Below are 23,113 nucleotides of genomic sequence, written 5' to 3' on the forward strand. Positions count from 1 at the left end.
CTGTAAAGATCTGCAGCTGTATTATACTCTGTTATTAATCATTAAGTGTTTATACACCGGTTATGGGAGCCTCACAGGAGAAGTTAGAATTACTGACAAATGAATCAGCACCTAAACATATCTGCCAACAGCTTTATATAGTGTTTCTGTTCTGCTTGGAGGTAATGTTTATGTTACTCTCCTCCTTTTTCAGATGAGTCTGAAAGTTTCATCTGTTTAAATGTTAGTTATCTAGTTTGTTTTTGTGTATGAAAAGTGCTACATACTAAATTGTTATTATCATTATTGCTATTATGCAAAGATAAGACGTCCGGATCAGTCCAGTGTTTGTTTCAGACTAAAGTGTCAACACCTTCGTGCATACACACTTACATGTATGTCTGCAAACCTCTACTTGAAATGCTGATTTGCAGGGTTTGTCTTTCTGATCTGGCGAGCATGAATCATGTTTCAGTCATCCTGCTGTGGTTGGACTGGCATGCAGCAGATGGCAGCTTGGGTTAGACATATAAGATTTCAGTGTTTCTAGAGTTTAATAGTTAATGGTCCAGTTCTGTTGTCTGGAGGTACTGGCTGTGAATTATATTTAAATATATGAACTGAAAGAAGTGGCTGGCACTGACATCTTGACTTCATGTTTTGCAGTGAAAATAAACTAGAACGCTATACTCAATACAGTGCAAGGAGATGCTGCACTATTTTATTCCATCCATTCAATAAGGCAAACAGAAATCATGGTGAACGAAAGGACAAGGGGCAGTATGGACCAAAATGTCAGAATGATCCTTTGGTTTGACTGCGTCCAGATATTCTTAGTGAGTAGAGCTTGAGGAGCTCTGTATGAAGAAGCTGAAGCTGAAGCCAAAGTGTGACTCCTCACCGTCGTATAATAAGGATTCAGTTCTGTGTACCCACAATGCCTCACCTCAAGCACTGAGGGCTGCACGAGTCGTCACAGTTTCATGAACTACTCCGAAAGATTACCCATCATTCATTGCATCAGACTTTATAAATGCTTCTGTAAACTGAAACAGGCAGGAAGAAAGATTCTACAGTGTTTCCTCCTCCAGCTGTGTTGACGCCACACATGATGTGTGATTTTATTCAGAAACATCTCAGAGGTCAAAGGACATGTGCAGCCTCTCAGCTGAGACTCATGTGGAGATCCTGTTCACTGTTTGCATGGAAATCACATAAATGTTGAATTGTCTCTGACTTTCTGAAACAGAGAACACAGGGATCGTCCTAAAAAAGAAACATTTCCTTCAAACATTTATAGTGGCAGACTTTTTATGTTTAGAATAAGTTTCCTTCCTCTTCATGAATCATCAAACTCAACAGAATCCCACTCACATGTGTTCATGCTGAGTCCATCCCAGAGGGGACTGGAGGGTTTCAGCGTTTTCATGCTGTGTGGGTGTTGTGACTTTTTAGCAACTTATCATACATTTCCTAAATATAGTAGCGTCTGCTGCTTACCCCAGACTGACTGAGGAGCCCTCTGGAGATTTCTTCAATAGTATGGGATCTAAAACCACGTCTGAACATTTATGAGTGCCACTTTACATTCATGTCAGGAATAAGAGCAGAACTATGTCATCCTTAGAATTTTGACACATGTATGAAACAAATTACTATGAGCGACTTCATCCATACTGTCCCAGATTCTGTCAGCACCTTCGATGCAAAGTTATTCATCTGATGGTTGAGAGAAAACAAAATATCCAAATAAAAGCACACAAAACAACATATTTCCAACAAGTTTCTTTATTGTTATTTTTCATATAAAAACAAGTCCACTATAAAGGTAAAGCAACTTTACAAAAGAAGAGAACACGAAGCAACAGTACATAAGTTGACATCATTCTCTGGAGTATGGTCAAGTTGAAAATCACTTTAAAACCTGGGCGCAGATCCATGAGGGGTCAGAGGGGACGACTCCCCTCCAACGTCTGAAAAACATGAAGCGGACCCCCACATGAAGCGGACCCCCCAATAAATTATTATTTATTACACATTGTTCCTTGAACTTATCCCCAGCCAGATCCATATTTAGAGGTAGCTAGCTGGTTTAGCTAGCTTGCGTGGTAGCTTGTTAGCCAATTTCACATTGATCATACCGGTGGCCAACCCCACAAGTTATCATGAGATCTGCGCCCATGCTTTAGTCGACACCACTGGTTCTTGTCTGCTTGTTTTTTTCCTCTTGACTACCCAACAACTCCCAGATAAACAGAAGCTCCAGTCTGCAGACACTGATGCAGGGAGGCTCAGTGCAAACAGAGGTAACAGTGGGAGCATGTTAGTCCCTCATGCACAGGGTACAGTTTGAACTACCTATGTTTCAGCATGCAGATGAGCACTGGTGCACATAACTATCAGAACTGGCAACCAAGATCAGAATGCAGTCCACATGCTAAAATCAAACCAAACTCAAGCTCTCTGATTGGCTGGACAGATCCGAGCCACCGCCACTGTCTGGAGACCTGCCTGGACAGCAGTAACAGTTAACACATGTACGCTGGTCATTTCAGTCAGGTTAAAACACTAACATCACCCACAGTACAAAGAAGCAGCCGTAACACCGTAATGTTCCTCAGCAACATTGATTAAAGGATTTTTATATGATGACAGCATCTTTCAAATCACTCTGACAGCACAACAGTTTTATTTTATTTGAAGACATCTTTCCAGTGAAAACTGGGGCCTTTTCTTCAGTTTTTTGGTCCTTCCACTATCAGCCACCAAAGTCAGAAATGTTCAGACCCTACACACAGAGGCATTATGTACTATTTTGGAGGATCATCCACCAACAGAGGTCTGATGTCCAAGGACAGTTTAAATTGTTCAGTCTATGAAATATTAAAGAATAGTGAAAAAAGTCTTGCTTTGTCAGTCCGACACCTAAAGATATTTAGTTTACAACAATCCCACCAGTACATCCTCTCATTTGAGAAGCCGGAACAAATCATCACTCATCATTTTTGTGTTGATGGCCCAATCGACGAATCGACTTATCATTTCAGCTCTCCAGGACACCCTGCCTCAGTAACCCCCACTGCTGACCTTGTGGAGCAGCAAAACCAAAAGGCCTTCTTCCTCCAACAGACATATTACCATATCTAGTCAATACCATTACTACCCTCAGTCTATCTTGGGTTGTTGTTAATGCCATTAGTTGCACCGTGTGTTCACAATGTCTGCGGTGAAAAAACGCCTGCATGTGTTGAACAGGACAGAATCTCAGGCCTTGACCACATGTTTACGGACATTAAGCAAATCAAACATTTGTCTCTGCGCTCGGACCTTTTGTTCAAACACATGCAATGTTTAGGTCACTAAATTCACAGAGGCTTTGTGAAACAACTTCTTAACTTCCAAAATGCCAGTTTTTGTGGCTCCATGTGTGTAAAATGGAGCGAAATGATGATGTCATCACTTAATTCAAACATGTCCATTGTGTACTGAGCATGCATCTGACACAACAACAATGGTGGACTACTGATTAGTTTACATTTGGTTAGCACTGCCAGGCTGTAGGTCAGAAAGGTGTTACATGGTTCCCACTCTTTTCCAGAGGTCATTTTCCAGGACATTTTCAGTGATGATCTTGCTGGTATGACAGACAGGGGGCCATGCCATACAGAACACTAACTGTGTTTTGATGTACTTCTTCTCCCTTATTTAAAAATCCTGAATCTATGGTCATGCAAATAAAAGCCATTTTAAAAAAAATCCCATTCATTATTATCCAACTGTCTCAACAATGCTGAGCACACATTTGAAACCAGTTATCCAAGACGCATGGGAGGCCTGTGTTAAATAACTAGAAATAAATAAATAACTAGCTACTATTGTTTGTGCTTTCTTACAACCACCAAAGGAAGATGAGCTCACTTCATGTGCTCAGAATGTTCTTCTCTGGTATTCGAGGCATCGATGATGTAGACTTTATCACCACCTGCTGGCCTGGCTTGCTCGTTAATGCGAATTGAATCGCTTTTGCGTTCCCATGTGGCTATATCATAGATATTTTGTAAAATAAAGGCTGTGTGGGCAGCATTTTTATCTTTTACACAGAGGGGGGAAAATATCCATTTCAAAAAATATCTGTAAACATGTGGTCCAGGCCTTGACTTGCCTGCTCAGTGACTGGATTGATAGATCGATGGTAGACAGAGGAGATGGCAGACCTCTGCTACAGGTGTGATAAAGGTCTGGAGAACTGAAAATGACAGGTGTAACAGCTGCTCTGATGATCTTACACAAATGCTGTCCAGACCAGAGTAACGGCACAAACTAACGAGGTCATTTCTCTAACCATTCATAAAGATACATTCTAATCAGTCATTGTGCTGTAATGCTACGTGTTTTGACTCGACATGCGTGATGTGAATACACAGCGTGGTGTGTGTAACAGCAGCTTGTGCAGCAGACATCAAATAAACCTCCTTCCATGACAAACACTGACTAAGAGTGATGCTGGGTTAGATCTGAACTGCTAAATGCAGAGTGAGAGACACAATGACCTGTGTGCAGAGGAATGCCTGGATGTGTGTGTGTGTGTGTGTGTGTTCAGTCAGTGAGCTGCCAATGGAGACTGGCCACATGTCTGTGACAGCATTCATGCTCACAGGAATGTCCAGATGCTTCATCAATGCTTTTGTGTGTGAGTGTGTGTGTGTAACTCTGTATTTACTGTGTATTTACTTGATGGTTTCAGAGTCACAGGAGTCTCCAGAGGACACATCATCTGATGCAGCTTCATGTCTCTTTCTACCAGGACGGAGCGGTGTTGGCCAGTCGTCTCATACGTCTAGAAAAAAATGTATCAGCATTACTTCAAGAATCCTGCAAACACTGTAGGAATGATCTGTACATTTATATATCGTTAGACATGACCAGTGTTATGTAGAGGAATGATCTGGACTAAATAAATCAACATATATAAACGTGTTTGTATTGGGGTCTGTTCCCAGAGAGAATCAACCAACCAATCGCAACGCTGGGACTCTGACACCACAATTCACCATGGCAACAGATAAATAATTCTGTTATAAACCTGTGGATTTATAGAAATATTAAGGCGTGAGTATGCAGAGTATTATAACATTATAATTAAAACACAGAGGGAGGAAAGAGTTAATAATCAACACTGTTGAGTTTGATTGTGCCAAGTCCACTCATTCATCATTCACCAAACTTCCTGAATGGACGACAACGAGCTGAAATGTTTTCTATATATTCATTCAGCTGTAGCCTGACGGAGATAAAATGCAGGTGGCAGCAACTGAGGACAAAATACAAAAATGTAGGTCAAACTGAGAAGATGTTTTTACTTGGAGACCTCACAGTCCAGCTGCTAATCATGATTCTGTGATTTGCAGTTGAAAAGGCCTCTTTGGTTAAAACTGAGAGTAAAACTGAGTAATCTTTAGACAACTGTTTTACATAGAAATCTGCATTTAACGATTTCAGTTTGCATTTAAACACTTGAGCACTGAAGTGCTGTTAAAACAGGTTAAAGACTGCATGCAGCCTGTTTAAAAAACTCACCTTTAGACTACATTCAGTCCAGCTTCAAAATCTTAAAGTCATTTCAGCTGAACCACAATGATCCTCACTCAGAAATATTCACATATTCTCACTATGACAGGAGCACTGTTGCATTAGTGCAACCTGTGACATTATGACAACATGAGATGATTATTCTTTCATGAGCGTCTGAAGAATCTAAACCTTCACAGATTTTTGTGAAGTCCACCTGACATGAAATTGCATTTCTTGTCTCTGCCACAGCACTCATATCTGCTCTGTAAACCTGGAAAAAAGCTGGAACCAGAAGGGGGAAACATCCATTCAATATTTCTTGGTATCATGATGGCATCTCATAGTTTTGCATTAAATCGACAGAGCACCATCAGGTGTACGTCTGTGTAGATGGAGTTCCTATTTCAATACAGCCAATCAAATCTTGTAATGTCAGTGTCGTATTATGGGCTGATCTTTAGATTGAACTTTGGAATGAATTTTTAACAGACTGTCTCCCATCAACACCACTGAAATAACTTCTCAACTCAAGTGCATTCTGCAGCAGGCCTCTGTTGCTAATTAACTTTTACCTTGCTGATCTGTCATTCATTTCACTACGATGCCATTCAGCAGCAAAATTCTATTATAGTTAGAAAGTTTGCTGCAGCACCAGTAAATACATTTTATCCATCAAAATGACATCTCATTTTCAGGCACTGAGTGTTTGTTTGCTGCTCGTCAAGCAGTCAGCTATATAAGGTGGTCAGTTTTATTCTTTCAAATGTCATTTTAGCCACATTTCTTTTAAGGCTCAGTCCACCAAACCTCCAGCAGCAGCAGTAAGGACAGTGGAGGTATAATAGATACATATCTATTGAATGAATCAGACCTTCTTTTTGTATCTGTCTCACCTTGTGTTCCTGTCTTGGTCTCGGATCTTTTTCTCCATTTCCGCATCTGTGAGGGTCTCCAGCAGGGGGCACCACTGGTCTGCATCGCCTGTGTTGCGGATGGCAATCTCTACTGTGGGGAGTGGGTTCTCACTGTGGGCCATGACAACAGCAATGATCATCAGTTCATAAAGGGTTAAATAAAGGGTGGAGATGACACTCCTTCAAAGTCAGTAGACGTTTGGTAGAATGCATCATAAGTCAAATATCATTAATCTATGTCCAGTGTCTGCTTAAATCAAGTGTGTTTAGACCACTGGACCCATTGATTTTAACAGCTTTTTATAGTCAGTGGGCTAGTAACCTGAAGGCGTAGGTCCTCTGGTGCCAGCTGAGCTGACCGCGAATGCTGTAGGCGATAGTGGTGACAAACTCTCCTCCTAGACCCAGCTCAGAACACAGCTTCAGAGCAAACGACTCCGGAGAGTTCTCCCTCTCTGACATGTCCCACTCAAACTGGTCCACCAGAGAGATATTTCCCACGTGGATATTCAGCTGACCAACAAGAAACACAGTATGAACATTCCTTTTCTTATAGTGGCAGTATGCAGCTTTGATTCTGCTGTCTTTTACATTACAGCAGCTCAGGCTCGATCAAAAAAACAACAACAGAAAGTTACTTATTGTGAGTTTGGCTGCTGATTTGGTTGCGGCAGCTGTTGGGGTTGTACAGAGAAACTGTTTCAAACTGTTACACTTTCCTGCATTCCACAGCAGTGATGTCCATCTTTTCTTAAATGAAAATGTAATCTGTCTGATTTTCTCTATCCTATCTATCATCCTGTGTCTCGCCATCTCATCTCCTTCCTCGCTCACCTAGATGACTCTCTGACATTAAAAATCTTTGAAATGAAAACATTAAGAAGAAAGAGAGGTCTTGGGTTAGTTTCTCATGTTTTAGCATGTTTTAGTTTTGGGCTGAGAAATACAGAATAAGTGATCATTTTTATCTTCACTTGTGCAGTTGGCATATATGATTTTGTTAGCTTTTGTTGACCTGATAAGGCTGGACCATGTTGCCTTAAACATACTGAGCTGTAGTATCCGTGTGTTAGACAGTGAGGGATTCAAAGAGCTGGTTGTGTATCTAAAGCCTGAGTACATGTTGCCATCAACAGCTACTGTGACTAAACACATTGAAAAACACTTTGAGGAGAAGATGGATGAGCTAAAAGTCACTTTATCCAGGGAAGACAAGCCAGCTCAGACCACTGACTGCTGGACTGGAAAAGCTACATCACAACTAGACACAAAAACAGGAGAAAATAGGGTCCCACGAAGAAGGCAAAATTAACCAAAAGTAGCATATTCCACTATAATCCTAAAAAGTTGCCTGATATTCCCTGAGGATCTGTTTTCCTTTGGTTCAGCACCCACCTTGATAATAACTCTCTGGTCTGCCTGCTCTTCCAGTATGCTGTCAGTGGGGTAGGACTCTATCTGCTGACGAATGGCTGACGCAATGGCAGGGACAAAGGCCAGAGGATTCAGATCCAGGTCATCACATAAAATCTCTGCAAACATCTCTGGGGTCATCAGTTTCTCTGAGAAAGGGCAGATGGTGAGGTTAGACAAAAATATAACAGACAAATTAAACAGGAGACAATAGTGTATGTTTGGAATGTTGGCATGCTAATTAATGCAGAAACTTACCATTCATATTCCAAGTGAAGGCATCTCGCAGTTTCTGTCCGTCTATCTCCATGTCTAGTCGAATAGGGACCAGCGCCTCTACCTGGGCTGCGTTCTCATGGATCACCGCTGGGTCATGGTCGTCAAAGCTGAGCGAACGCAAGACACAACAAAAGTCAGCATCACTCTCAATGTTCTTTTAACTTGATCTGACCGCTAACACATCAACAACAAAGAGAAAGCCTCCCAGGGAAGGTGTGAGCCAGCCACAGCTGAAAAAGACAAGGTAGGATTCACGTTATCACTTGTCATCACACTACAAAAAGCTATATTTTAACAGGTGAAAGGTGCCGCTGAGTGGCGAGCCAGTGAGGTCCCAGAAGAACCTGTTTTGTACCGGTGGATGAAACTGTCAGCAGAAAAAGCCAATAAGGAAACATGCACCATATGGCATAACCATGATAAAGCACCTGTAGTGAGGACAGTGCCTTTCACACCAGACATGTACACTGAACGTTGTGAGTGGTGGCGCCTTGTGTTAATTTAGTTGCATTTTGTTCTTCATGGCACCAAGAGTCTATCCTCAACGTATAGTTCAGTTTCATAAGCATTGTAAGGATTAGGTCTCAACTACTGACAAGGAGAGCTTAATACATAACATTACCCAGTTTGTTCATTCAGTGGCAACTGACCATAACCATTCATTTATGAGCTCTGGTTTCAAATACAGAGTGGCTGGAATATATATTGGATTTATCATTATGTTGATTTTACTGATTGCATGTATCGTTAAAGGGGGCAAAGGCCGTGATTGACAGTTGTGTTTGAAATAATAATAATATGATAGTTCTGAGGCTAAGACCTAGCTCTCCGCTGGCCCTAGAATGGCCCTCGGTTGACACTGTTACAGAAATGTTCTGTCCACTCAGTATAGATGTCGTGTTGCAGCATTGGACTGCACCATACTATAATATGTTTCTAATATTTTGCTCCATTAACTGTGTGAGGTTGACAAAATATTGGAAAAACATGTCAAATGAAGCTACACAACAAAAGTCACAACAAAACTACATTCATATTCACTAACAGTTACTATTTCTATCAGGGCTGCTATCGTGCATTGCTTTACACCTAATTAATATCACATGCGGAGTGGTCGGAGGGAGAGTTCGTGCCATACTGTTCCACTTTTGGCTTTACTTGCAACACAAAGCTTTCTCACCACAGGGGGAAAGTCCTTTTCTTGTCACGGCCCATTCGGTTGCGGTTGATGGTGGTGGAGCAGGGCACAGCATCTAGATGGTGAGAGCTGTTGGGCAGTGTGGGGACCCATTGGCTGCTCCTCTTTGCTTTCTGCTCCCTTTACAGAAAGGGCAAAAAAACACACTGTTGAGGAGGGCATGCAAGGTATTAAGTACTGCACTTCCATACAGTGAGGGAACTCACAAGAAACTTCTAGTTCCAAGTATGGCTTAGGCTCCTACATTACATCCTACATTTCCCCGTAATGGCAGGTGAATGCACGCTTCCAATTTGCAGCAGAGGCTCTCTGATAAACTTTGTAGTCTCCAAACCCAATCAGAGATAATCCTAGTGACATCGCTAGGGATATTTATTCATATTTTGGAGCATTCTGTTTATGTGTAATATTGGTATTGATCCCTCTCAACCATTTAAACTATAACTCCTGCTGTGAAAACTATTTGGGGTCAAAGGTGCAGCAGGTAAACTGATCACACATTCACTGGCACTCACACACAATGTTGATTTTTTTAGCCCAGGAAAAGGCACAAACTTTGAAAATATTTAAAGTATATTGAAAAAAAAGAAAAAGAAAAAGAAAGAAATACATTACCTGAGGTAAGCTGGGGGCTCTGTGCTGATGGACACCGCCTTGTATTTCTCATCATTACCCTCGAAGATCTCTTCACATTCTGAAGCCTTCAGCAGAGTAACACTAGTGGCTGAGATGGGTGAGAAAACAGACACGCATATAAAATTAAGTGGTTAATCTGTAAAGTTCATTATGGCTACAATTGCAAAGCAGTTGTGACTGATTGATTTATTAATTGCTGTCACCACTAATGTGACTAAATGCTCTTGGTTTTCCTGTTGATGAAAGCTGGGGTTCTCTAGGTGGCGCTCTTTGCTTAAGTTAATCATGGGGGTTTTCTGGCCATGTTAACCATCAGTTCACCAGTTTCATCACCTCAACCACCTCCTGTATGCCAGAAGATGTTGACTGATTAAGTCCAATCAGACACTGTCTTACTTAAAAGACAAAATGAATCAATTTCAGAGAATGAAAGATATCTAAGATTGTTTTAAAGCTTAATTTACAATATTTTGCTTGAGGTAACAACTAGGTTGACAAGTCACTTGTCTGACTTGTCACTTGACTCAAATATAGTATTTTTAATCCACAACATTAGAGTTTATAGCAGCAATCATTACATATAATCTATGGAACTGATTTTATCAGCGTTCAGTGTAAATAGACAAAGACATATGCCTCACCATGTGATGATGCTACAATTTTCTTCCTCTCCTCTACAGAGGCCAGCCTCCTCCATAAAGATGGATATCTTTTGTACAGAGAGCCTCTGAACATTCGCAGATAGTTTCCAACCTGGAGAGCAGAAGGCAGGTCTTTAAGTAGGAGAAATCTTTCTCTGAATTTAATCTATCGTAAGTATGAGGAGCAGGAGGCAGCCACTGAGCAGCACCCAGGGCCAACTCCAGTTCTCAGCCACTGGCCTCAGAATTAACCTAACACACATGTTTTGGATGGCAGAGAAAACCCATGCAAAGACGGAGAGAACACAGAGAATCGAACAAAGGACCGTCTTACTGTGCGTCAACAGCGCTAACCGCTGAACCACTGTGCTGCCCAAACCAAAATTAAATGAAAGAAAAAAGAAACAAGTAAAAAAAGACGTTCTGCAGAGATGTTGTGATTAAAAGCACATTCTTGTTTATATGCACACAAGTCATAAAAATGAACCATCCAGATTTACACTACAAACTACCTACATTGTAGTGTTTTTGAGATGTATGATTTAAAAATAAAAGATTCAATAACTTAATACTTGGTATACTTAGCATTTTCTGCTTTCAGGTAAATAATAAGGAGAGGTAACTTTAATTCAAAGTGGATAGGTCAGTTTCACACATGTGGACAGCTAAACTGCTCCTTCAGCCTCCTTTCTAAAACCACTCAAGCTCTGTGAAGCTTCAAGGGGAGGATTCATTCGATCACTGGAACTGAAGTCTCCTCCCCAGATTAATTGTTCTTGCAGTCTCTGGAGCAGGCAGTCCTCTCTGTACTTTACTGCAGTCATCTTAACCTCTCCCCTCACAAGCCTTCCAGGGCCTGCTGCAGAGAAGCATCACCACACTTCACGGTGCTGATGTTGTGTTCAACATACACCAATCATAGTGTTTAGTTTGATGGTCAACAAGCTAAACTTTGGTCTCATCAGACCGTATTCACTTTGTTCCACAGTCTCTCACGTGCAATCTAGTTTAATTGATTGCGTGATCACAGTGATCATCTCAAAGCCAAAACTCAGACCACTTACTGGGTAGATCAACAGGAGAGATGTCCTGTAATAAAGCCTCTTTTAAAATACAGTACAGCTCACATTACACAACGACCAAAAGCCCCGTCACTTGGTGCTTTTCGGGTCTTTCAAACACAGCCAGTTAGTACAACAGACTACATGATTTTTCTGTAGACATCTTTACTTTTGTTCCAAATTCAACAAAGACTTCAGCATGTTAACATATGAGACGTCAATGAAGACGGGGGTTGGGGGGTGGCATTTTTTTTTCACACACGGTACTCTTTTACACGCTAACGTGCTTCACGTTGATGTAACTTATGTTAACTTGGTGGTCCAGCACAACTAACGTTACCTTCTCTGGCTCGAGTGAGAAGTTACTGAAAAATAGCAAATGCTGTAAGGTTAGCTGTAATTTATTTGGTTTGGAAAAGCATATCTTTTCTGATTTGCCAGTCCTTAGACTGACTTTACCGCTACACACCGTTTTTCGGTTTTAGGTATTTCTTTGTTTATGAAGTCATCCATTGGGCTCGTTAGCATGCTAGCATTAACTAGTGGCTAACATTACGGAGCTTAACATTGAAAGTCAATGAATAGGTAGTCACATACCTCCGACCCAACCATGTAAAAGTCCCCATCTTGTTCTAACTGAAATTTAACTGGCTTCTGTCCAAACGTTTTACTTAAAGCTAATTGCATCTTTAGGCAGTCGTAAACCAGCTAACGGTAACTACTGAACAGCCCTGTCTTCTTCACGTGTTCGTGTCCTACAATAGAGATGGGAAATCAGTGTACTCCTTAAAAATAACGTTCGCTTCAGCCTGCTGCATTAAAAATAACTAGGAGCACGTCTGCTCACTAAATGTAAAACCACGTACAGAGAGCCAAAATTACATGCTGTATCAGAGGGTACATTAAGAGAACACATCTGTGACTTGTCGCCTATTGTAAAGGTTTTTCCGAAAATATAAACGCTACATCGGTCTTGCTCTTCATTCGTTTCCAGGTAGCAGAACAGCCTCCAAAGTAGATTACCGCCCCCTACTGATCTAAAGTAAGATCATCTTAAAGTCTTCTCTTCTTGTAAAGTTTATCTAGTGCTCAGGCATCTCTGGGGATTACTTCAATTTTCTCTTAAATTTAATGTGCAGTATTACAATAAAAACAAAATATTTAGATAGATCAAGACAAAATGTGTGAAGCACAAGCCCGGGAATCAGATGTATGAATGTAAACATGACAGTGATACACAGTGCATTATGTTGATGATCACTGGGCCTTCATGGAATCCTTTAATAAGGATGTGTGAAAGGTCATTTATGTCTGTAATAGTAAAATCCAACTCCATTTGTATAACAGTTTACTTGAGATAATTGAAAAATGTGAACTAAAACAGAAAGACACAATCAACTGTAATACAAAAAAAAATATATGATTTCATTACCCATTCACATATTATTGGAAACTCACTGTAAGGCCCATGAAACCTTTTTTTTTCTTTATCCAATGCAAGCATAAATCAACAAAGCTTTTAAATCCTACTCTAATTTTACATATGCGTAACTCATGACTTCTCTTATCCCTTCTCAAGAGCAACAAACAGGCACTCTTGACCTGGATTAATAATCCATTCCACACATGCTGTTTGGGTAGTAAATCAGATCACATGATAACATAAAAAAGTCTAAATATGTGCAAAGTCAGTCAAAAGTATTGTCACATAAAATAATAGGCAGGACTTGCCCTTTTTGAAAGTGGACTGTGTATCAAAATAGAAAAAGAAGGAGCACAGATGGGAAAATTTAACCCACCTGAAGGTGGAGGAAAAGATGGACTATGAAGTTAAGGACATACTACAAATCTTGATATTTGCATGTTACAATGTCTTGCTCTGTTGAGAGAATAAAGTTAAAAGATCCTGTCTACTGTCCATAGTGATATTTATATGAATCAATTCATCTAATTTGTTGAGACGTCTTTGGTTTCATGGAATAAAACTACAGTTCAAAGAGATGAAACCAAAGCATCATTTGCCACACACATTTATTTTTTAAAAAAGTGAAATCGAAAAAAAAATGCACTTGCCATCTGAATAAATTCATTTTGATAATATTTTACTGCTGTCATTTTTTACTCTTTCATATGACAGTTGTTGTATATCAATATTTTTTTTCTGAGATGAAGACAAACATCACTCGAACCCAAAGGCTCACCGTCCAAAGTTCCATCCGGAGCTTGTGTTCTCTCAAATAGTCTTAGAGCAACGATCTGGCATCAAGAAGAGTTTCTGAGGGTGATTTAAGCCCATATACACAGACAACAGACGGTTATCTCCAAACCACTTCTGGTTGTTTGGCATTCTTCATCCAGAACTAAACAAACATGTCAAAAGCAAAGACCATGTTTGTCCCCTTCATCTCTCTGGGGGAATGTCCTTGGACGTGACCTGGTCTGGGGGTATATTTAACCTCCAAGGCGCTGTCCCTCTCCCCAGGCGAACCCTCCCGGGCGCTCCTCGGGCAGGGGGTTGTAGTTGGCGTCTTCCTCTGGAGTGTCAAACAGCATTTTTCTGTGAGAAAGACAAAGAGAAGGAGGATGAGGGGTTTATGAAGACACACATAGGCAGTAGCAGCTCTCAGAGGAACTGTTCATGGTTGATGTGATGATTCTGAAGGCCAACACTTCATACAAACATAGACAATACATCTGTGCATGACCTAACGATGCCTGTGTTGGTCAGTCTGCCTGTCCAACACATCCCGACAACTACAACCCCCAACTTCAAACAAGTTGGGACGCTGTATAGAACATAAATAAGATAGAATGGGATAATTTGCTAATCCTTTATGACATATACAATATAATATAGATGTCAGCAACATGCTTCAAACAAGTTGGGACAGGAGCGGCAAAAGACTGGGAAAGCTGTGTGAACCGTTCCACAGGTAAACAGGTTGATTGGTAACAGGTGATAGCATCATGACTGGGTATGAAAGGAGCATCCTGGAAAGGCTCAGTGGTTCACAGTGAGGATGGAGCGAGGTTCACCTCTTTGTGAACACATGACTGATTAATACATGGAGTCAGGAACACTTTGTTTTAGCATTGCTGGTAAAAACAGTTCATTTGCAAACAACTGCATTCTGTTTTTATTTCCATTTTACACAGCACCCCAACTCCTCTGGAATCTGGGTTGTACTGGCCAGATTTAGCATGCATTAATGGTGCCGAAAGGATGATTCTTACTGATGTGGTGACCCTGTGACTTTTCATCTAGTACAAAGGTTTCAAACTGTGAGGTGCCTCCCCTGGGGGGAGAGCTAAAGGGGCAGCATGGAGAGAAAGATCTGAAGCAAAGATACCTATGTGAGGGAAAAGGAACTAACTGAAAACAGTTAGTTATCATAGTTTGGTCTGTTTGTCAATGCAATCAGCAGTTGCAGCAGCCGTGGCTGTGGTTACACAGCTCATGGAGGCAAATAAGGCACAATAAAACCCTTAGCTGTAGGGTGCCACAATTTGAATAAAAAAAAAAAATCATACTCCTTTTCAGAGTCAGAACTCAGTCAAATCTGAACACATTATACACACATTTATCTAGACTCAGTGTGACTGGCACTTTCCAGGGAAATCATTGTCTCTGATATTCATCGGAATTTAACATCTATAAATCTGCATAGAAAAAGCCGCTCCTTATAGCTCATGAAATGGGCTTCTCAAATGTATTACTCAAAGGTCCGCATCTAATTTTTATTCAAGGTCAGAGGTCTCCACATGAACTGCATGCCTTTGTTGTCTTATAGCTAATGGTTACAGCCTTCCTGTGCACAATTCATTATCAGAGAAAGTTTGCAAACCCTTCCTTTGAATATGAGATATTCCCATAAAGTTATTAATAGCCCTGTCACTCATCATTAACAATATCTATTTATCCTAAACTCAATATTTTCAAGGGACACTTCACTTGCACCTTTTTTCTTTTTTTTTTTTTTTTTAGATTTAACATGGTGAGTATTTTAATATGTCATGCCACCAGCCCTGTAAAGCATGCCTATAATCATCTTTGGATAGTATCTTTTCTGTGAAGGGTGTTCTTTCATTTGGTAAAGGCGTTTCTTCATCATCTTCATACGACGAAGATATGTTGGGTTTTAGTGTGCTTCTCCATGCATCTCCCATAGGTTTCAATAGAACTGGTACCAAAGTCTGGCACGAAGTATAGTATTAAAACACTGCTATTATGACCTATTAGCCCTTCCTTCAGTTCCACAGACAGTGAGCAGTCCTTGTTTATAGTCTCCTAACTGTAATTCTACGACCCTGGTTCATTTTGGTCACTGTGAGCTTTCCTCTAGCACTACCATAAGAGCAAAATGTCAAGTTTGCACAAAGAAATATCACAATCTAGAAGTTGACGTGAAATTAACTGAACCATTCATGCTCCAAAATGGATGATCCCACATTCTACTGTCCCCTACAGACAAAGCTCCTTTGATTTGTAGGGTGCATTGATCATTGCATCTTTCAGTCTGGTTTTATTCACCAAAAATGTTAGAAGTTAGACACTCACATGATAGATGGGGTCTTCAGCCACCTTCCACCACCTGGCTGGTTGGGGAAAACATCCTCCAGAAAGAAGTACACATGACCAACAGCGATACCTCAAGAAAGGTAAAAAACATTTGAACACAAGCACTATTGATACTGTGCACCACCAACCACACCATTCCCTTAGCCTACCACCAGAGTATCAAATAATGACTGCATATGAAAGTGATAGGTACCTAAAAGATCCACGATGATGGAGTTGCCCAGCAGAAGTGAGAATCCCATCAGCACCCAGGGCAGGAAGGGTGCCTGGAAATTCAGAAGACCAAAGAAATTCATGCGAACGTTTGGGTTTCGCCGACTCCACACGTAAACCAGCATGATGGTGAAGGCTTGGCCCAGGAACACCAGACTCACAAAAGTACCAAATATCTGCAACCTTGTTAAAGAACACCACTGATACTTAACACAAAGGACAAGAACCACAGGTCTGAAGCACACTTAACCATGCTGGTGCCAACTGAGTGCTGTTTAATAGGTTCTAACATAAATGATGCAGTTTGTTTTAGGCCAGTTAATTAAACTGCACAAATAATGCTTTGAACAGCAGCACAGAGACTGAAAAGCGGCTGATGGTTGCTACTCTTGTTCTAGTGACATATACTGATTCTGAATGGTACGTCAGAAAGAAACAATCATCAGGAACAGTGTATCATGGGAAGTCTCCCGGCACCCTTCCCTCCCTCTCTCTCTCTCTCTCTCCATCTGTACACATTCATGTCCCATCAATGCACGGTACTAATTTGGCTTCTTCCCCAGAGGCTTCGTGCTTCCTCGTCCTGCAGGTTCCCATGGATCGTGGCTGCGACCGGTCGAGTAGGATGGTTGCCCGTCTGGAGTGTGGTTCTGTTTGAGGCTTCTGCCTAAAAGGAACTTAAAAGGAAGTTTTACCTTGCTCAACAAGTGTTTGCTCTTAATAAGTTGTGCACAGAAGCAGTACATCATCATCAGCAGTGCTATATCAGTGAGGAATGGTACATGCCACTGAAACAAGGGAGGCATATCATCAGCCACTTTCTGAGCTCGGCTTCACTCAATATTAATTTAGCAGAAAAGATGGAGGTGCGATGTAGACGACAAGCAAAAAACACAGTTGAAGTGCAGTGTATTGTGTGTGTAAAAACACAAAGAAGCTACCACACTTTGGTAGTCAATAATAAAGATGGAATCAACTGCAGTGAGTGAGATCTTAGACCCATAATGGCATCACACTCACAGAAACATGTTTATGGTATATTGTATTAGTGGAAATCAAAGGGCACCAGCTGTCAATGTTGAGGTCAATACCAGTGATAAATGAGTTACTGGTGATTGAACTGTTCACTGAAGAAGTTAAAATGCTTTTTGTAATGACACATTCATGGCAAGGATACAGTCATCAGAAGCCCACCGAAGAGGAACATGAAGACGAAGTCAGCCGTGCGTCCCCGGAAAGAGCCCTCCTCGAGCATACGACAGTATCTGTATCTGAAAGTGAACGGTTAAGAGATACTACACAGAAATTCTGCCGGAACCATTTTACACATTTCAGCATCATCATCATCATCATCATCATCATCATCACCACCTATATAATTAGGAACTGCCGTGTCATACTCATCTTAAAGTATGTATCTCTGCATGTGTATATAGACAACATTTTAGCACAAAGTTTCATCATCCCATGTCTGAAACCCCAAACATGCCCTGTGAAACAGAAAGTATGCAAAACCACTTCTCATGTTTAATGAAGTGAGACTGAGAAGGATACAGAAAAATCATATTGAACAGGAAGTTGAAGCCAACTGGACCAAAAAACAGGAAGTTGGTTATTAGACGCCATACCTAGAAGAAGAGAGAGAGCATTTAGCTGTACATAACAGACACATAAAGTAGGATAAACAAATCCAGGGGACATTTCTTGATTTAATAATCCTAGTAAACATCCCTGGCTTAGGTCAGTTACGATCATTACTTTATTTTAAGAATATAGATTGAGACAGAAGTTTACATTGGTTTATTGGACAGAGGTCAGGGCTTTGTCATGCCCACTCCAATACCTTTATTGTCCTTGAGCCATTTTGCCACACCTTTTGAATTATACTTGGATAGAGACGACATGCAGCAAACGACCACAGGTTGGAATCGAACCACACACACACGCTGCTGCGTCTATGCTACATAGGCTGTGGTATAAAGGACCACACCAGCATGAAGTGACATTTGCATGCACGTTTACATACTGTTTAATGTGCTGCAGCTGCACAGCTAATGGGCTATTTAGCCTGGAAACTGATGTTAGTGGTGCACTTTTACCTAGTGGACGTTTGCTTAGTGGCTCTTTCAACAAGCTAAGGTTCAGGACAAGATGTGTGTTCATGATTGTATGTTAGATAAAAAGGAGACTTTAGCAGGAAAAGTAATGTGGGTCGTTCCACCTCTGGAGAATAAGGGTGAAGATGAGCAGTGGGTCAGATTACTCACCTGGTAATTCCTTAGAATCAAATCTGGATTGAAGTATAGCTGAAATGGCGTGATGATCTCTAGTTGCTGTGAGAGAAGACAAAACAAAGAGAATAAAGACATTAAAGATGTTAAATATAATATAGATGTTTTGAAAATGTCACAACACAACCCAGCTTTGACAGACAGCTTCTATTTTTTCATTCAGTTAGACTTTTCCTGGTTAAGATCCTCACTGTGACAAGGCATTTATATGCACTGGATGATTAGGAGGTCAGTTCTTTCATGACGGATACTTCTACACATGGAACTTGAGTTTATCCCACTGTGTACATTTGTGGAATACTGTTGCGATGCTTGCAAATACATTGAACTCAGATTTACTCCAAACACCACAATAAACATAACTGGGGTTGACATGACAGAACATACAATCCATATGAAGCCCAGCTGGCATATTCCAGATAGGACTTATTGTGGTCAGTATAAACTGGATCTATTAGGTTAGTTGCCATTTAGCACTATTAACAGAATATCTAAATGTGAGTGTAAAATGCCATTTCCTCTTTCAGCCTTTTCAGGCAAATCATTTTAACTTCCAGCTTTGACAGCATCAAAGTTTAGCTTCCAGCTTTTTTAGCGATGTATGTCAACTCTCAGCTTCTTTAGACAGTGCAGCTTCCAGTTGATCCAGTTTTTCAGTTTAGGTGCACTGCAGGTTTTTCAGCAGTGCGATGCATTTTAGCTCGATTTTTAAGGCAATTCATTTCACAGTTCTCCATTTCTAGCAATGCTCTGAAATGTATTTTAGCTGTGAGCATTCACACTGCATTTTCTGCGGGAATGCATTTTCTAGTTGTTTCTATTTTCTACATTGTTTGGTGCTTCTACTCACAAATGTTTGGAGAGCTGGACACCTCATTCCAATTTTCACATGTAAAGCATAAGTGTCCCATGGTGGCCATTTCTTTTCTTTTCATCAGCGAGTTATTGAGACATTCCATTTTTACTGTCATACATTTTTGAATCACCATTTATGCATATATTCATTACTATCTCAAATACTACAGGTGCTAAAGTAATCATAGCTGGTGCAGAGGTGCCCCATGGTGATGTGCTCAACATATTATATATCAGTGTTATATACTGAATAACACCACCATGGTGTTCTGTTATTAGGCATTTAATGTTTTGGATTCTAACTCATGAACAGTGGGTCCTTGGATTAAGACAATTTGACTCATATAGGTCACATTCCTGTCTACTGTGTAATGTCCTCAACTAGTTTCTAAATAGACATCAGCATATACACATCAATCACCACAGGCAACAGAAGCAGACGCAGTAAATGCCAGCATTTTCTTAAGGAAATGCAAATAGCTGACTTTAATATTGGCATTTTTCCCAATAACATGTCATTTTTCATTTCATAAATTTACTTTTCATAATGTCATTTCTTCATGACACATTTTATTTCATGACAGTTGTGTTGTCACCGCCCTCTCACCTTTCAGCCAGTCATGTATCTGCTGCCTCTCTTAAGACAGCAAGCTCAGCAACTGTTACAAATGAGTGCTGTTTCACCAGTTATTCCTACAGAGATATTCCTACTTAGAAAATGACAAGTTTAATTTGAATAAGAATTACTTTCAAAATTCCTCTGTTGAAAGTCACTCTGCAGCTAGTTTAGCAGATTTATTTGACACTGTTTACAAGAAAAAAAACTTAAGATAGTAGACTAACATATTCTTCTGGCAGTCCCTAAATGCAACACACACTTTGCAGGAGGCATCACATCAATGCATCATGGCGCCTCAAGCTCCAGCAGCTTCTCAGCTCTCTGCTTTCAAATGGGAAATCATTGGAAGTGAAATTAAAGCTGTGGCAAGTGCAACTGGAAAGAAGTAATACAGCGTTTTCCTACTCTGCAAGAACAAAAGCTGCTCTGACATCTGAACATGCTGCTGAGTGTTCAGGCATTTGGTGAGAGGTTTCAGGACATGAAAAGGAAACAAAAGGAACTGAACCTGTTTGCTGTTTACTGTGGAACCAGCTGCTGTATCTGACTACCTACAACAGGAAATCATTGAGCTGAAAAGCAACGACCTGTTACCGAGAGCAGCTCCTTTTAAAACTGACTCTTGCAAAGACTGACTGGCCTAAACCTGGAAAACCATCTGCGAGTAGCATCATCATCAGCATCATCATCATCATCATCATCATCTCTACCATGTGGCATCATAACATGTTGATGCAATGTAACAGATTAAAACTATCAAACGGCATGACATGGCTAGAATAAGATCCCATATGACCATCTTAAACATTAACATACACCCTATACATTAATATATCAATACAATAATCATCGCAATAATAAGAAGAATAAAGAAATATAATATATATATATATAATACACAGGTCTGAAAGAGAGGAATTTGCATGCTGAGAATCTGGCCTTTATTTATCTGTTAACACTTCAGTAAATTCTAAACCCAAGAAACATCAGCCGTGTTCTGGCAGCATTGACACCTGCTGTCGCTTGTGTCCGCTTCCAATTTTGGTTCACTGGTTTAAATTAAGCCAAGGCTCCGGCCACATGTAGCTACGCTTTTAGCTTTTTTGTGACTGGAATAAGTGAATTAACATCCTGGATAACCAGGGTGAGACACGTATCCCTCTCAGAGGTGCTAACGTTATATTAGCTGAACCATCGAGCTAGCAGCAAAGTTACGACGTTACGATAGCTATGTTAAGCGGCTCCAAGCTATGTCCTCGCCAACACAGTGATTATCTGAATGTGTCTTACCACTGCAGCAGTCGTGAGGACACAGGCGGTTGTATATGCCCTGGTAACAACAGGAATCTGTAAGTACTCCTGTTGTAGTGTCTGGTAAGCCATTTTGGACAGACTGAAAGCTTCCGGCACTTTATTGACACGTCATTCCACTGAGTGAACGGTGTTGCGTTCACGCACATCGGATAAAAATGCAAAAATGTCCACTACTATTACTTTAAATAAATACGAAGGTATGAGACAAAAGCGAATGCATCTGAGGCTCTGACATGATTCAAGGCGTGCACGGTGAGGGTGAAGGTGTGATGTGTGTGTGTGAAGAGCTCACCTGGTCGCTTTAAATTATTGTACTGTAATGGACAGGGTGACAACTGTGTTAACTTTTATGTTATAGTGTCACTGGGTTAAGAAGGTCAGCTAAGGTAAAAATAACTCAACTCAGCCTTAATTATGTAGCACCCGTCATGCAAGCATGCAACCCAAAGTGCATCACAGAACAAGACTAAAACAGCAGCAAAAAAATAAAACGTTAAAAATTAATCAAATAAAATGAATGCAGGGGATAAACAAAAAAAGATTAAGACTTCAAACTAAGGCAACAAATGATGAGGCACCTTAAATAAAAGCCAGGCTAGAAAGATATATCTTGAGGTTTCTTTTTAAAATGGGCACATAGGTGGAGTCCCTCAGATCGACAGACCGTCCAAAGACAAGGGCCACAGCGGCTGACTCACCATACGTTTTTGCTGAAATCTTTGGGGTGACAAGGAGGCCAGCAGCAGAGGATCTGAGGGATCTACTAGATCTGAAAAGCTTGTCTGAGAGATCGCCTGGTGCCAGGCCATTCAGTGATTTAAAAACTGGTAAGAAAAAATTACTTTTGAATAAAAGTATTTACTTAAATGTGAAATAATATAGTGGATCTGGAGTTTACTTCTCTTCCATCCGCACTCAGTTTATCAACTACTTTTTTAAGTTGGTCAGCAGTCTCATTTTTCCAGCAGGTGCATTCTTGAAGTTTCAACAGTCAAGGTGGCGCTCCATAAAAATAATTATTGCAGTTTCTGAGTTTTCCAAGATGATGCTGAGTGTGTTAGATGCTTGTCAGTGAACATGTGATATGCTTAAAGACTGAGAAGTTCTCTCAGATACCCATGGCCATGTGAGGTAGTGTATCTGTGATTGGCAGAGAGTTTGATGATGGTTGTTGTTGTTCCTGCTAGTTGGAAGAGCACGTGTCTACAAGTGAGAGTTGAAGTGAGATGTGAATGCGGAGATCACACTGAAAAAACAAACAAAATGAAATTTCATGCAAATGGGACTTTTGCATTAATTAAGTTCAGTTGATCTCTTGAATAGAATACTGAGTACTACTTTCTAGAATGCCACCTGTTTATTATTGTGTTATAAATTAATTATAAGCCATTAATTGGAACAACTTTTGGGTAGCCAGGTCGAGCTGTAGTTAATCCTCCCGCAGAATATGCTGTTTCCTCTGGAGTCAGGAAACGTCACTGCAGACCCATCCCACCCAGGGCACAAGCTGTTCCAACTTCTCTCCTCTGGTAGGCGCTGTTTTTGCCAAA

The 23,113-nt window shown here is 40.6% G+C and overlaps 2 protein-coding genes across 2 annotated transcripts; both read right to left on the reverse strand.

Moving 5' to 3' along the window:
* Positions 1-1,800: 1,800 nt before the first annotated feature.
* On the reverse strand, positions 1,801-12,642 carry LOC121622815 (SWI/SNF-related matrix-associated actin-dependent regulator of chromatin subfamily B member 1-like). The gene is made up of 9 exons (XM_041959816.1): positions 12,290-12,642; positions 10,632-10,743; positions 9,970-10,078; positions 9,337-9,474; positions 8,136-8,263; positions 7,860-8,026; positions 6,787-6,977; positions 6,444-6,575; positions 1,801-4,816 (listed from the first exon to the last, which is right to left on the reverse strand). Exons 1-9 carry the CDS (start codon positions 12,377-12,379, stop codon positions 4,777-4,779), a joined length of 1,107 nt encoding a protein of 368 aa, XP_041815750.1. The 5' UTR covers positions 12,380-12,642; the 3' UTR covers positions 1,801-4,776.
* Positions 12,643-12,787: 145 nt separating this feature from the next.
* derl2 (derlin 2) lies at positions 12,788-21,660 on the reverse strand. The gene is made up of 7 exons (XM_041960023.1): positions 21,540-21,660; positions 18,752-18,817; positions 18,039-18,112; positions 17,662-17,755; positions 16,465-16,660; positions 16,251-16,341; positions 12,788-14,249 (listed from the first exon to the last, which is right to left on the reverse strand). The coding sequence occupies exons 1-7, from the start codon at positions 21,630-21,632 to the stop codon at positions 14,144-14,146; spliced, it is 720 nt and encodes a 239-aa protein (XP_041815957.1). The 5' UTR covers positions 21,633-21,660; the 3' UTR covers positions 12,788-14,143.
* Positions 21,661-23,113: the final 1,453 nt, after the last annotated feature.

This window comes from Chelmon rostratus, chromosome 19 (genome assembly GCF_017976325.1).
Source record: "Chelmon rostratus isolate fCheRos1 chromosome 19, fCheRos1.pri, whole genome shotgun sequence".
Taxonomy (NCBI): domain Eukaryota; kingdom Metazoa; phylum Chordata; class Actinopteri; order Chaetodontiformes; family Chaetodontidae; genus Chelmon; species Chelmon rostratus.